This window comes from Tinamus guttatus, unplaced genomic scaffold (assembly GCF_059628265.1).
Source record: "Tinamus guttatus ecotype Peru unplaced genomic scaffold, ASM5962826v1 Tinamus_guttatus_pri_ptg000227l, whole genome shotgun sequence".
NCBI classification, from domain to species: domain Eukaryota; kingdom Metazoa; phylum Chordata; class Aves; order Tinamiformes; family Tinamidae; genus Tinamus; species Tinamus guttatus.
Window position 1 is genome coordinate 1,051,994 of NW_028288761.1, and position 15,797 is coordinate 1,067,790.

A 15,797-nucleotide genomic window follows, 5' to 3' on the forward strand; every position below is an offset into this window, starting at 1 on the left:
TGTCAGTTAGGTTTCATGATACACAAGGTACTGGAAGTTTGCAGGAAGCTGCCATTTAAGATTGGGCCAGTGCCTAATTCGAGGTACAAGTTTACTTGTGTTGTGGGAGGTGGCACTAGGGCTGCATAAATGAGGCCTTTTATCACCTCAGCCCAGAGCGCATCTGCCCCTCGGCCAAGGCCAGAGGAAGGCAGGAAGCTGCGCTCCCATGGGAGCGCAGGGTATCCAGAAAGGAGAGGGGGTAATGGATGCCCAACCCCACTGAGGGACACAGACACCCCTGGGATGCCAAATTTCTACTATTCAACTTCTCCACCCAGGTTTTCAACATTTCAAAGATCAATTTGGAACACAACCCAGAGACTTACCTGAAGACTTTACGTCTTCAAGTTTATTCCGGAGTGGTGTTTTTGCCACAGAAAGCTTAATCGCTAGGTTTCAATTTATTGTGTTTTTTTTTTTTTTTTTTTTTTTTTTTTTTTTTTTGCACATGTTGATTATTTTAAATGCAAAGTTCCAGTATCATGTTTGACTGTAATAGCAGATGCTGCTTTATTCAAAAACGACAGTATAACTGTCATAATTATGGAAGGCACTGCTTCCGATAATTATCTTCTATAAAAAAACCACACACCATTTATAGTGAACGCTGTCACTGATAAATAAATAAACAAATAAATATCTCAGTGCCAAACACGAGCCGTCCTGAACAGTGGCTACAGCCAGACAGGGTGTGGCCAGCACGAGACTCATTTCACAAAAGGCCCAAAAGCAGCAAGATCTGAAGTGCCAATCTAGAGCCATGCCTCAACACTACAGGACTCAGTAAGCTGCCAGTTCAGAGGGGCCTCTGATAGTCTTTGGCCATTCTCCCCTGGTATCAAGACCTGCTTTGGAAGAAGCCTCCAAGATGTTGTAAGGTCACTGCTCTTTAGTCAGGGGAGGCTGGGCACTTCAGAGCTTGCTGATAATCTAGCACTTACGGGCTACTACTACATTGTTTTATTCTTGAGCTAGAGGTTTGTTTGCAGCTCCCTGATGAGGAAGAGATTCTCATAAATGCTGAAGGAATCCATTCCCTGTTCTATAACTAAAGTTTAGGAGGCCAATAATTAGAACCCTAAATAGATGTGGTACCTACCCACTTAAGGTACCAGTTTGGAATTTGCCAGAGTTGTTTGTTCTCAAGTACACCAGAAAGCCCCACAATAGCTGTATGTGACTGTTTTGAACTGTGGTCAGAGGAAATTTCATGGTAAGTCTAGTACCTGCTTTAAACTGCCTCCTGTGAATTTGTCAAGGTGAGAATTTAAGTTTAAATTCAACTTTGGTCAAAAAAATTAACATTCCCCCCTTATCCCAACCAATTCTCTACAGAAATATAATGCCATGTTAGAAAGTGGGTTTCCATAATTCTGTACCTTAGCCAGGTGCTTGCTGTGTCTAAAACTCATTGTCTGTATCCCAGATATCCCCTACTATGGCATTGGCAGCCCCTTTGATGGTCCAGGTTGCCAGGGCCAGCTGCTCTTTGAGTAGATTCACATTCACACTGCTCTTGCTGTTCTTCAGCAGCTGTAGGTTCTCCAGCAGACTCTGCAGGGTGTGGGAGCCTTTGCCAAAGAAGATGTGCCGAAGGGGAGTATCTTTTGGTGACAGATACGGGGAGAGGAAGTCGTATTCCACCTGGAGTAGAGGTGGAAGTTTAGGGTTATTCTCTCACCTCCTGAATTTATTTCTTCCCTCATCTGCCCCATCACTAACCTCCAGACTTCCATTCCCATCCAGCCCGTTCCCACCTTCTGCAAGGGCCAGAAGGCCTCCTGATAGGAGGCATGGAAGTCAGTGACATTAAGCAAGCTGGAGACACTCTGATCTACACAGTGCCCATGGCTCCCAAGTAAAAAACAGGCATCCCAGCTGGTATACATCACTGTTGGGGAAAAAAGGGAAGCCGGTTGTAAGGACCCACCTTCATGATCCTGTCATTCAGGGCTCTGCGCATGACCTTGTTTTCCCTATCACTCTGTGCAATGTCTCTTCTTAGTCCATCTACAGCTCGCTGAAAGTCTCCACGGGCAAAAAACAGCCAGTCCAAGGTCAGCCCAAGCTCCTGCAAGGGAAAAGTTGGCAGCAAACACGATTTTCTTCTTTCATTGCTCTATTACAGACATAATTTTTACTCCCTTCCCCCCCGACCCCCCTCCATTCACATTAAGTTTAAACTTAGTAGCAGAACCAGTTCCTGGCAGTCTTTCCTGAGGTCACTGAATTCCATCCACAGCTTCTTTTACTCTTTCAGCAGAGATGCAAATAACAAAGATGGACTGCACTGAGTGACAACCAGTTTAGAAAACTACTGCAACCATATCAACTTCCCCAGGAATTCACCACAGCAAGACTAGCTAAGTCTGCTACAGCTACTCTGTACAGCTCTATAAAAAGCACCAATTCAGGTCACATCTCGCTACAACCCTATCTCAAGAGGAAGAAAATGTCTATTCTACTACATTCAGTAGCTACATAAGCTTTTTAAGACACCATACCAGACTACAGAGAATCAGTGCACTCAAAGCCTTACCTTCACTTCCCGATCATATTCCAAAAACTTCTCCTGGAACATTAGCAGCTCATCACTGTATCTCTCAAAGTCCAGGAAGAGCTCATGATCATGGGTCAGCCTGAGAGCAACATGTCCAGCCACTTCTGCAGCAGCACGCATAAGATCATAGAGTCTGGGAATCTTCTTCAGGTTCTCCACAGTGTCCTGAGTGGTGCCCAGGAAGGAATAGTCCTCACCTCTCTGCAGGGCAGAAAACACTGGAGTCAGACAGGAATGCTTCTCAACCTAGAAAAAAAAGTTGCCTCCCACTATAGTTTGCCTCCTATTTCCACCCCTCCCTCACCCTCTTAAGCCTCTATGTTGCAAGGCCCTAGTGCCAAACAAAGCACAAGGCAGGGCTCCTGCATCTAGTGTCTCGCACTCTTCAGTAATCATCTCTACTAGCCCATTAGACCTGAAAACACATGGGCCTCAGCCCTACTGAGGTTCTTCTGCAGAGCTGTGGATGGACGAAGCTCAGCACCTAATTCAGCGTGTGCTAGCAGAACCCCCTCTCCATCCTCTAGACTTCTGGGTGGGTTGATTTCGTTTTTTCTTTTAATTATTTTTGGTTTGAAAGTCTGACACTAACAAAGTCCAAACATTCGTTAGCCAAGGAAGCTGTCACCAGAAAGTCTAGTTCTGCTCAGCTTCCAGCCATGCACTTGGACTCTATAATAAGAGAGCAAACTACCTAGATAATACTTTTTTTGTGCTAGCCCCAAGCTGCAGTAGCAGATACAGCAAGTTAGTACTTGCCTCTGGCTACTTACACCACTTCCTCAGTGCACTCTGCTTCCTAAAGAGCAGTCTCTAGTACATCCTTTCAAAGCAGCAGCAGAAAGCTGAGATCTTTCCAGTGAATTAAGTTTCTGAAGCGCTGTCATTTGAACCTCTAGAACAGGGAGGGCCCCCCTCTCCCAAGAAAACAGATGTTCAGAAGTCTGGAACAGAGGCTGTTTGCCAGCCATGCCCAAGGAGAGGCCTGCATAGAGAGCAGTCACAGCCATTAGGCCTGGAGGCTGTCCCTGCCTCTTCCTGCATGGAAGTTGAGTCTGGGAGCAATGCCATGTGCTCTGCCATTCTGGAGGACAACTACTATTACAGCATTTTCCATAGAGCAAATGCACCAGGCATACACACAATACTTACATCATAGAAACCAAAGGACACAGCGGGGATTCCCGAGTATGCCAGAAAAGGAAATGCTGCATCACCCAGGCCAAGGGGAACGCTACAAGAGACAGGTATTGAACAGTTAACTGGTTAAGATATCCCAGAAAAAGAGCTACAAGCCCTAGAACTGAAGATCCAGGACATCTGGGCTGCACTGTCTAGACAGGGCAGGTTTTGTCAAGAGTCCTGGACAAGTGCTGAAGGCTGCTTATCCGTTTCCAGCCACTGGTCTTGAACACCCTATCTGCAGGCTGAGAGCAGCCTCGCTCCGAGTTGCCTATGTGCAGCTTGGGGCAGTGCTAAGCACAGTTAATGCTCTGCTGCCATGTTTGCCCGTCCCCAACCCAGTAGGTAGGGCCTGCCCCAGACAGCAGTGCTGCATTTTAGTATGAAGAGCAGAAGCTGGTTAATTTCTTCCTTTATGGCAACCTGCTCCCCAAACAGCACAGGAGACTTACACTGCTTTTACCCAGTCCGAGCCAACTCTGTTCAACAGGTTTCTGTCACCCGCTGGATCCGACACCTGGAAAGAGACTGACAGTCACTGCTCTTGTTCTGGCTCCCAGGCTGCCTTCAAGCTGTTTGGCCATCCTAGAGCTCACACTACTACATAGATGCCAGTCGGGTGAGCTCTCCTGACCTTTCTGCACATCCATGCAGGACAGGCAAACAGCCCCCACTGAACTGTGGTTGTGAGTTTTGGTTTCCATATGCATGAACTCTAGTACCTACAGCCCAGCTGTCTTCAGAAAGGGCCCTCATGAGTGTCTCGGCCCTTTCTCCTCACGGGGCTTCTTTTCAGAAGGTGCCCAACACAACTCAAGCAGCTTCCACTTTCTCATGAAACCATAGTTGGCTTGGTCAGACCAAGACCCTTCAACTCACCCCTTTCATGGTTCTCTCCAATAGCGAGTACAGCATTGGGCTGGCAGAAATCTTGACATTTTTCCAGCCTGCAAGACAGGAAAGATATCTGACATACTGGTATAGTTAATCACTATTTTCAGAACACTTCAGTCCTCTAACTGAGCAGCAGTAACACCTCCTGGATCAACTGATCTACAGGGTATTCCAAAAGAATCATTGGCAGACGCACGGCAGAACCTGTTCGAACCTAGCAGAGTTGTCTTCCTCTGACTCAAGTTATAACAACTTTCTAGCTTCAATGACAAGCCAGTGATATAAGGAGTCATGCCAACCTTTAATCAATCAATGTCAGCTTGGCACAGTCAGGCAGCCTCCATTTCTGGAGGTTGGGGATGTCTGACAAGTCATTCTGGGGCAATCTGGCTTCCAGAACCTGAACAGAGTGGTAAGTTACCTAGAACAGCTGCATCCAGGTTAATGTAAGTGAAGGCTTTGGCATGCAGCGTGGCAGAGTATCCCTAAAACAAAACATAGGTGTAAGATGAACGGCAACAGAGCAACACCAGGACATTTCAATCATGGGAGCTGGGAATCTGAAGTAAACAGTCATTGCAGAAGTCCATATCAAAGAAGTACCTCCAGCCATTCAGTGGCACCCACAGCTCCATATTCCCCTGCACTCCAGCTAGCAAAGATGATGCTTCGCTTTGGTTTATAGCCATCTGCAAACAGAGGGAGAGAGAAGTGCTGAGATCTATGCCGTTTTGTTGGGTTCTATGCCATTCTGCCATGGAGATGTAGACTACTGAGGCTCTGAGCTGATGAATCACCCACCAACGACTCAACAGGCAGAGCTGAGGCGGTCTGCACAGGCACACCTGCACACTAGTTACACCAAGAACATTTTGCCTTGTTCCTCATCTCTCCAGATCTGTGTGGGGAATCCCTGTCACCTGCAATCCCTCCCTACTGCCCTCCTCTTTAGCTGCCAGAGCCCAGAATCAACCCTGAAGGCAAGCGCAGAGACTTGCACTAAGTGTCAACATGCAGCCCCAAATCCTCCAGGGAGTCGGTTACTTCAGTGTTTTCTTCCTTCAGGGTTGGCTGCCCAATAAACAGCTCTGTGTTCAATGTGTGTTATCCAAGGACATTGTTGCATTTCAATTAACTTGATATTAGCAGGTAAGTCCCTTGGAAACAAGCACTCACTGCAGACACATTGCCCATGCTGGGCAAGTCCAGGAGCATGGCATCTCAGAGTTTTGTCAGATATCCTACATCTTCTCAAGGGATTGCTTTGCAATTGAGCTCTCCAATACTAACACACAAAACTGATTCCGTAGGATTCAGTCTTCTTCTCCTCTCACTCCCATGCTTTTTTGCTCAAATACTTACCCATTTTCACCACCTCTGAGATCACTTGAGCAAGTTCCAACAACATGGCAGTTCCAACACCAGCCTTGGCTGCTCCTGGGCCCCAGGAGTCTCTCTGAGCCCCAATCACAACATATCTATCTGTAAAGGAGAGATTAAGAGCTCTGAGCTGCAAGCTTCATGCTGAAAACACTTTCTATCAGAAAAGCAACTTTAATTCCCATGCTAGGAACAGTATAAAGTCTGACTTCTGTATCTATCTCACTGTATTTAGACTTTCCCTGGCAGCTCAGTTCAACTTTTCTCCAATTTTCAAAGAAAGACCTTGGTTTTGCTGGCTGGAGGATCTGGTTGCCATGCTCTGAAGATGGCAGAATAGAAAGAGCCCCCCCTTAAAACTAAGCCACAAGCCAGTTGCTCCTACCTGGTTCTTCAAACCCCTTGATAGCACCAAAGATGTTCAGAATCTTCCTGTCCACCATGACATTGTTCACTTTCAGTTGCACTGTCTTATTGTCTTTACTGCTCGACATCAACGCACATCTGATGAGCCCACCTTTCCATTCCGCAGGACATGGGCCCCCATCCATTTTGCTGAGGGGAAAGAGATCCTTTGAGCTTATTGTCCATCTCTCAATTTACCTTTTCTGAGATACAAAAGCCTGAAACCACAGGGGCAGCCTTGTTCAAAGTCTACTCAGAAATTAGCTTGCCACACCGTACTGCTAATTGCATGCGGTAAAGAAGAATGCAGACCATGGCCAAGGGGAACCCAAATTAAAAATCTGTCTTTAAGTAATAAGACATGTCAGACAAGTGACATTTCCCCAGCCATTCCTACTAAGTGCAATACATTGCCAGGCCAGCAGAGAGCTCCCTGGGCTTATAACACTTCAGCATCATCTTCACCACCAGCAACAGGGTCAACAGCCTAGTGTGAAAGCTGGCATGGACGGTTACCTGAACAGGCGGCTTGCTGCATCACTGGAGATGGTCTGAACAGCAATCTCGGGTAATCCCGAAGATTTGACTGGGGGGAACTGGGTGTGGTTGAAGGAAGGGAAGCCTGGAGTGTAAGGGTCTCCAGTGCCAAGGTGGGCCTGTGAGAGGCAAGAAGAGTCCTCAGGTTTCATACAAAGACCAAGAGTTGTCACAGTTGACACAAGAGCATGAAACTCCGCCAAGCTGGAGGCCTGCAGGACTGCTGCAGCTTGCAGCCCACAGTGAAGAGGGCTCAGCAAAGCAGCAGACAGGAGAGCTGGTCGCATACTCACATGCCCAAAAGGAGCAAGTTGATTCGTGCCCTTGTAATCAGATGGATCCATGTACATCAGGACACCAACTGCTCCTGCCTCTTTGGCATTTGCAACCTGAAACAAAGAACAACATTAGCTGCACATTTGCACAGCAAGCTAGAGGCATTAAGGCAAATAGATCGAGGAACAGTGTGGGGGGTTGTGCTTCTCAATGTCGAACTCCACAGGAGATTTTAAACACTTAACAAAAAGAACTGGCATAAAGAACACAAAGATTTGACTGCAAGCAGCCCAGCTCTGGACACAGTGGGTCTAACACACTCTTGAATCAGGATGTTCTCTGTGGTTAACATCCAACCCCACAATTTGTTCAACTCAGACCAGTCTCTCAGGCTCAGAAGGATGTTATTTTTTATTATATTCAGGCTGATTTCCCAAGAGTAGATTAGTATCAAGCCAAGATAATCAGCCCACAGAGGTTCATCTTCACAAAGAAAATGAAAGGATAGGATGGGCTGGTTAAGCCAAGGCCCAATTTAGTACACCGACAACCCAGCTGCCTCACGCAACACAGGCACAAACTCTTGCAAGGCCAAACACCAGTTTACAAGGTGGAAAGGGGAGCACAGAAGCAGCGACCACCACTTCTGGAAGCACCTTTCACCTTTGCCTGCGGCTATGATGAACACAGCCAGACAGGGCTGGTACTGGCACGCAGGAGAGAACCCTACATCCCAGTCTCCCAACAAGCACCTGTGTGAGGGGCAATTCTCTGGCAGACCTAGAACAGGCTTTGTGCAGGAGGACTCTGCTCCTTCTGGTTACTTGACTATTTGATTTTGTTTCCTGTAAAGGGAGCGTTACATGAACACACAGCCTGGCTGGCTGGGCAGGCAATGCTGGCACCTATAAGGACACTTATGCTTGGACCTACAGAACACTAACAGAGTTCCAAAAGCATTTGACTGTACTAATAAAAGCTGCTCCAGAGATGAGAAACTTATGGGGTTTTTAATTTGTTTTTTGGCAGCTTCTTTTCTGTTTATATCATCAGCAAGCTCTGTATCCTGTGGTGTCTGCCCTGTGGATCATAGGCTGCCTGCCTCTGCCTCCCAGCTCTATCATCCTGGACACTCAGCCATCCCAAACAGTCAGAGGCCAAGAATGAGCTCCCACAAGAACTAACTAGCTCCACCGAGCCTTGGTGTCCAGACCTGCACATGGAAGCCCAACACAAACAAGCAAGACCAGTCCACAAGCCTGTGGTAAGTTCTAGAGGCTTAAACTGAGGCTCAGTCTTTCACCTTTTGCAGGTACATCTCTACCTCCTTACTGCTAAATTTAGCCCAGCTCCATGGGCATAGATTGCTCACCTTCTCAGCAAGGGTAATTTTACCAGCTCTGACGATGACAACAGATTCATTCAAAACACCCAAATTTTGCAGTTGCTGAAAGTCTTCTTTTTGTCCATAGTTCACATAGACCGGTTTGCCCTGAAACAGAGATAATGTTCATAAATGCAGCAGAGTCATAGAATGGTTAAGGTTGGAAGGGACCTCTAGAGATCATCTAGTCCAATCCCCCTGTTCAAGCAGGGCCACCTAGAGCACATGGCACAGGGTCACACCCAGGAGAGTTCTAGAGACTCCACAACCTCTCTGGGCAGCCAGTTCCCAGGGCTCTGTCACCCTCATAGTAAAGAAGTTCTTCCTCATATGGAGATAAAATTTCCTGTGCTTCAACTTGCACCCATTGCCCCTTGTTCTGTGGCTCACCACCACCAAGAAGTGTTTGGCCCCATCCTCATTACATTCACCCTTCAAGTATTTGTACATGTTGATAAGATCCCCTCTCGGTCTTCTCTAGGCTAAAAAAGCCCAGCTCGCTCAGTCTTTCCTCTTAAGACAGTCCCTTAATCATCTTTGTCGCTCTACACTGGACCCTCTCTAGAAGCAAAATGTCCTTCTTGTACTGGGGAACCCAGAACTGCACCCAATAATCCAGGTGCAGCCTCATCAGAGCTGAGTAGAAGGGCAGGATCCCTTCCCTCGACCTGCTGGCAACCGTCTTCCTGATGCAGGCCAGGATCTCATTGGTCTTCTTAGCCATGAGGGCACATTGCTGACTCATGGGTAACCTGTTGTCAGCCAGGACTCCCAAATCCCTCTCCACAGAGCTGATTTCCAGCAGGTCAACCCCTAGTCTGTCCTGGTGCCTGGGGTTGTTCCTCCCCAGGTGCAGGACCCTGCCCTTGTCCTTGTTGAACCTCAAGAGGTTCCTCTCTGCCCAACTCTCCATCCGGCCCAGGTCCCTCTGAATGGCAGCACAGCCCTTGGGAGTGTCGGCCACTCCTCAAGTTTGGTGTCATCTGCAAACTTGCTGAGGGTGCCCTCTGTGCCCTCATCCAAGTCATTGATGAACAAGCTGAACAGCACTGGGCCCAGTACTGACCCATGGGGGACACCACTGGCCACAGGCCTCTTACTAGACTCGGCCTCATTTATCACCATCCTCTGAGCTCTGCCAGCCAGCCAGTCCTCAATCCACCTCACTGTCCACTCATCTAACCCACACTTCCTGAGCTTCCCCATGAGGATGTTATGGGAGACAGTGTCAAAAGCCTTGCTGAAATCAAGGTAGACAACATCCACTGCTTTCCCCTCATCCATCCAGCTAGTCATCCCATCATAGAAGGCTATCAGGCTGGTCAAACTTCCCCTTGGTGAATCCATGCTGACTACTCCTGATCACCTTCTTTTCCCTCACGTGCCTAGAGATGGTCTCTAGGATGAGCTGCTCCATCACCTTTCCAGGGATGGGGGTAGGGCTGACCAGCCTGTAACTTCCCGGGTCCCCCTTCTTACCCTTTTGAGTGACCTTGGCTTTCTTCCAGTCCTCCAGCCTCTCTCCCATTCTCCATAACACCTCTCAAAGATGGAGAGTGGCTGAGCAATAACCCCCACCAGATCCCTCAGCACTCTTGGGTGCATCCCGTCAGAGCCCACAGATTTAATGTGTGTTCAGTTTCAGTTTGCCTAAATAATCTCTAACCCAAATTCTCCTTGACCTGCACAAAGTCTTCCTCTCTCCCGGTTTTCTCTCAACTCCAGAGTCCGTAATTCATGGGATCTAGCCTTATTAGTGAAGACTGAAGCAAAGAAGGCGTTTAGTAACTCTGCCTTCTCTGCATCCTCTATCACCAAGGCACCCATCCCCACCCCCACAAAAAAAATAAAAATAAAAAATTTGCCCTTCATCCTCCAGGTCCCTGTACCTGTTGGATAGGGTTACCTGGTAGGGTGAGATGGGAGAAGGATTTCTCCTGCCACCTTGAGCCTGGACTGGCCAAGTCCTCAGCCAGTTAAGGTATTTTAAACAGTCTACAAAGCAATGGGGCCTGGAACACATCAGTCCAATATTAACAGCAGGGAGTTTGTGCTCAGCAATGCAGACTCCAGCCACATGCAACATGCCTGCTGGAGCAGCACATCTGTCAAAGCTCCTGGCTGGATCCCAGCAGGAAGAGTCTAAACAGACAGCTACTTTTGCATCTTGCTGAAGCCCAAAAAAAAAAAAAAAAAAAAAAAAAAGTGTAGCCCCACTCCTTCCCCATCCTTTATCCCTCCCTGACTTCCCCAGCTCTGTACCTGGAGTGTGCTTACAAAGTGCATATATTGGAGGAGTACATTTTAGACCTTGCCACCTGGTTAGCATGCAAGCACATCGCCAAGACCTTCTGTGTCACTTACAGAGGCTGAGCCATTCTTGCTGTATGCCACATATGCATCAGGACTCTCACTTATGCTTCCACCATCTTCCAGAAGAGACACTTTGTTGGTGCTGCTGTTAAGTGTCAGAAAAGACTGTTATTTCATATACAGCCTGTATACTTCGCTAGGTCCTGTCTTTCAGTCTATGCACAGATAATTCTGATCAAGTTAATGCAGAGTCTAAAACAGCTTGACTCATCAGTAATTTCACATCATAACCTTTAGGGTTGTTCAGAGGTATTACTGAAGGTTAGTTTACGAGAAGTAGTGGAAACAGTCTGTGCTTCTCAGTCTCTTATTAGTCCCCTCATAAAACAGCCAAGTAAATTTGATTTTCCCCTCACACAAAGGGACAGGAAGACAGGCTAATGTGACCTGTCATCCATTGCTGATACTCCTGAGCTACAAGCAGCAGAAGCCAGGTCTGCAAAGACTTTATAATTTTGACAGAGGCACCCATGCTAGCAGCCTTAGACAAAAGCAGCCTACCCTTCAGCTAGTTGTTTTTCTCTTCCCCCTCTCCCCCAAATTGTTTTCTCTCCAACTCTTGAGCATGCCTTGAGGCAGCAGCCATGCCAGGAAGAATCCTGAGGCCTGTTACTAGACACCTGGGATTTAGAAAGCCTGTGAAAAGACAGCAGTAGCCATTGCTGTAGTTTCCTTTGGAGGGGGATAATTGGCTCATTATCTTTGTAGCCCAAGCAGCTGCAAAGATCTAAACTGTAAAAATCCGCAAATCTTCATTAACATACCTTCCTCTGACCTGCAGTTTAATATAGTGCTCATCATTCCACACTTTATCCAAGAAGAATTTGTTGAACTGGTCATGAATGTAGGTGGCCAAATTCTCATCTTCAGTCTGGCCAGCTTCAAAAGATCTGCTATTTGCTCTTGACCTGTAAGCAACAGATTTATAGTTCAGGCTAAAGTACCACCATACAGTAGAGTACCCCAGCAAGCAAACTCAAGATGGGCAGGCCATTTAAAGCCATGTTTAATGAGATGTCATCCTGCAACATCTTTAACACAACCTTAGTCTCTAAAGGAGAGAAGCTCTATTCACCAGCTGTGCCTCTTCCTTAGCTGTAGGAATCTGAAACTGTTACCTCAAGTTGTCTTCAAGACGTCTGACTGACAGCCTTTTTGAAAAGAAGTCTTTAAGTTCAGGCCAGTAAAGGACACGCAATTCTGGAATCTCTTCCTCCATTTCATCAGCATCCGTTAAGTAAGAAGCAGCAGGAGTTATCTCACACCTGCCACTTCCATCTAGACACTTTCCAGCCATCTGCATTCGTCCACGGTAACTCAAGTAGCCGATGAGAAACCCTATGGAAAAAGGAGGCATTCTTCTGTGCTGCAAGAAAGAGGACTAAGCCAGGCCAACATCAGACAAGCACATTCAAAGTGGCTCTTAGGGTCCATATGCAGCTCTGTTCTCACACAATTTTTAAAAGCTGGCATACCTGAGGACAGGCAGGAATACACAGCCTGACACTTTGCCTGAGCTGAAATGTTTTATAGGACACTGCATCTGATCTTGTGCTTGGCAGAGTCTCTTCAGCACCATGCAGCGAGGAGACAGTTTGTTTTAAGTTGGTAGCACGGTACAAGCCTTTGAAGAGCTCGCAAACACAAAATGCTTCAGCTTCCAGAGGTCTTACTGAGGTGTTCACCCATATCTCTAGAGAAGCATTAGAGTCAGTGTAAGGGAAAACCAGTACCCTTGCCACACTAACCAGTTTGCCCTTTAGCAAACGGATCCATGCAGTTCTGCTGTCAAACTGGCCATTATTGATGCTAATTCTATACCACAAGCCCAAGACAGAAACATTTAGTGACAAGAAGCTGCAGCTTGGATCCTAGCTGTTATAACCATCTTCTGAAACAAAACAAATTCAAATATAAAAGGCTTCAGATTGATGCAAGACCAGTTCACTTGATGCAGTTCCCTCCCATCTCTCCTTACCAATCAAAAGGAGGAGTACAGCTGCGATGATTAGGAAGCAGAGGTTCTTGCCGGTCCTCCGCGGCTGCCCCATGGTGGTATGCAGGTTCTCCTGCCTCCCCATCTCCCCTCCTTCCTCATCATCAGCAGACAGCTTCATCTCCACGTGGCTGTTGTCGCCGTCTGTTTGCCGAGCAATGCTGAAGCGCGTGTATGACATGGGCTCGCCACCAAACTGTGTTGAAAGAGTCATATGAGGGAACGGTTTGCTACATTACTCAACAGCCCTTCCAGCTAACTGCACCCATGCTCAAAACAGAACAGGTCCATCTGCAACTGCTCCAGTGCAGCACAAGCATCAGCTGTCCATCAGGTAGACAGACAGCTTTGCACAGACACAGTTAGACTCGGATGCACTCTAGGTGCCTGGTGGGTATTCAGTGTCTATTTGCCCTGCACAAATGCAGAACCACACTGGTCACAATCCAGTTTGGTCTCTGTACCTCACAGAATACAACCAATAGCATTAACATTTCCCATATCACTCTGTGACAAAGGTTGATTGAAGCTGAAACTCTGGCTGCTAATCAGGAGTGCATGCACTGATCTGACCTAAATATGTGCAATTTGCACACACAGGAACTTTGATCATGCTGAAGGGAAAACAATCACTCCACAGTAGTGCCTTTGAACTACCTCAACCTTGATTTAGATAAATTGTAGGGTAATAATGGCTTGGGCACATGCTGAGGACAAGCAGAAGACTAGCTAGAGGACAGAGAAATGTTTATAGGCGCAACAAGCCCTGCAGCCTCTCCTCACTCTGCCAAGGCAGCGGCTGCTGATGAGCACCCAGCCCTGCTACCATCTCTGCAGCTCTTCCACGACTCAAAATAAATGAGGAGGCAGGGGGGGTCTTACCAAGTTAGAAATTGCTGCTCTGGCATGGTCCATTGCTTGCTGGAGGAGCACCCACCACTCTGACCAAAGCCCTGGAAGTCCAGAACACAACACATCACATCAGGCTGCTTCCCTCCCACCACAGGAGTGGTCTAAGATACGTCACGGTTGAGCGGGACGCGTGCCCAGAAACGTTACACCTATGTTTCTATATAAGTCACAACAGATGCAGCCAGTGCACATGTAAGGTCACATATTACTCCCACTGCAGATATAGGTTCAGAAGGACAAACTCAATCTTTTTGTTGAGCACTACAGGGTGAGGAAAAAAAAAAAAAAAAAAAAGCAACATGATCTTAAACAGCTAAATTCAGCCAAGGGTCTTATTAACATTAATGCCACCACCTTTTAGGAGGGCTGGCAAGAGACAGCTGCTCAGCAATGACAACTGACATTCTTGGGGTTCATTTCAATGACAGAATCACGACAAGAGCTCGACTGCCAGCCAGAAGCAGCACAACACTAGACAGAAGCAGTGCAAATTTCCAGCCTACAAAAACCTTTTCCGTTATAAGGCACCTTTTAGATGGCTACATTCTTTCTCTGTGCAAAGAAAATTTCAGTATTTGGACAGTTTCCTTCAATAGCCAAGAACAACTGTCAAGGCACAAAGACCATTTTAGAGGCATCTATAGTTTGGATTTTTCTAAATCGCAGGTTTATCCAAAAAACGTTACTTCAGCTTAAGCATTTTTTTTTTTCCTGGAAGGACACCTGGCCATAGAATCATTATGGTTGGAAAAGACCTTCAAGATCGACATGAAGCTTTGCAAATTAGTGCTTAGACAGCTTGGGCTGGGCCAGGCGGCTGAATTGCGACCCTGGAACAAGCCCCAGAGCTGTGCCGCTGCGGAACCGACCCGCTGGGTTAAGGCCGGGAGAGCATTTGAGCTGGTCTTCCCGTGCACCTGGATTACTGTTATACCTGGGAGCTCTGCAGGATAATCATGTTGCCGGGAGCAGGGCGGATCAAAGGTTAACGGGGGCCATATTTTGTCACCTCTTTTGCTTAGGGCAAAGTGACACGCACTGAACTCCCCCCCCCGGCAGCTCTTGGGAACCCGCCCCGGGGACAGCCAGGGCCCAGGCAGCCCCACGGCAGCCGGGGGTGGCAGAGGACGCGCTACCCTTGGGGAGGCCGCGCAGGAGGCACCCGCGACGTCCCCGCCGCGCTCGGCCACCACGGGGGCGCCCCCAGGCCGGGGCTGCGCCCCGCCGAGGAGCGGCGCGCGAGGCGCCCTCCCGCCGGTATCGCGGCGGGGCAGGCCCGGCTGCGGCGCCGCAGATAAGGAGGGCCCGGCGCTGCCCGCTCCCGGGCCGAGGGCGCGTCCCCTGCGGCGCTCGCGGGCCGGCGCCGCCGCTCTCCTTGACGGCGCTCCCGGCCGGCGCGGCCCGCGCTGCTCCGCGCTCAAGGTCAGGCCTGCAATGGCAGCCGCAGCACGTGCGCGCCGCCCGGCGCTGCCGCGCGGAGCGACCCGCGCCGCACGCACCGCACGTCGGCATGGGCCCGGCGGCGGCAGCCGGTACCGGGCTGCGGGCCCCGCCACCGCCCCTCCCTCCCTTCCCCGGGCCGCCCACCCGCCGCGCGCCCCTGCTCACCGCCCCGCGCGCACCTCGCCGCGACGCGGCCCCACTGAGGCAGCGCCCCCCGCGCCGCCGCTCTTGGCCGCCAGCGCCCGCCCCCCGCCGCCCGCCATTGGCTGCCGGGCCCACCAGCTCCGCCCCTTCCCGTTCCCGCCGGCCCTGCCGGCCAATCCCGTCCCGTCTCGTCCCGAGGGGCTGGTCTGGGGGCGCCCTAGGGTCTGGGGGCGCGCGGGGAGGGGGGGTGCGAGGGGCTCCGCGAGGGC

General features: G+C 49.0%; 1 protein-coding gene across 1 annotated transcript; it reads right to left on the reverse strand.

The window, feature by feature from the left end:
- Window positions 1-369: 369 nt before the first annotated feature.
- TFRC (transferrin receptor) lies at window positions 370-15,582 on the reverse strand. Its single transcript, XM_088525513.1, has 19 exons — window positions 15,564-15,582; window positions 13,912-13,982; window positions 13,012-13,225; window positions 12,152-12,371; window positions 11,798-11,941; window positions 11,025-11,118; window positions 8,649-8,768; window positions 7,294-7,389; window positions 6,980-7,119; window positions 6,444-6,613; window positions 6,041-6,160; window positions 5,282-5,367; window positions 5,100-5,163; window positions 4,664-4,731; window positions 4,237-4,301; window positions 3,755-3,836; window positions 2,582-2,803; window positions 1,973-2,113; window positions 370-1,686 (listed from the first exon to the last, which is right to left on the reverse strand). Exons 2-19 carry the CDS (start codon window positions 13,942-13,944, stop codon window positions 1,444-1,446), a joined length of 2,322 nt encoding a protein of 773 aa, XP_088381639.1. The 5' UTR covers window positions 13,945-13,982; window positions 15,564-15,582; the 3' UTR covers window positions 370-1,443.
- Window positions 15,583-15,797: the final 215 nt, after the last annotated feature.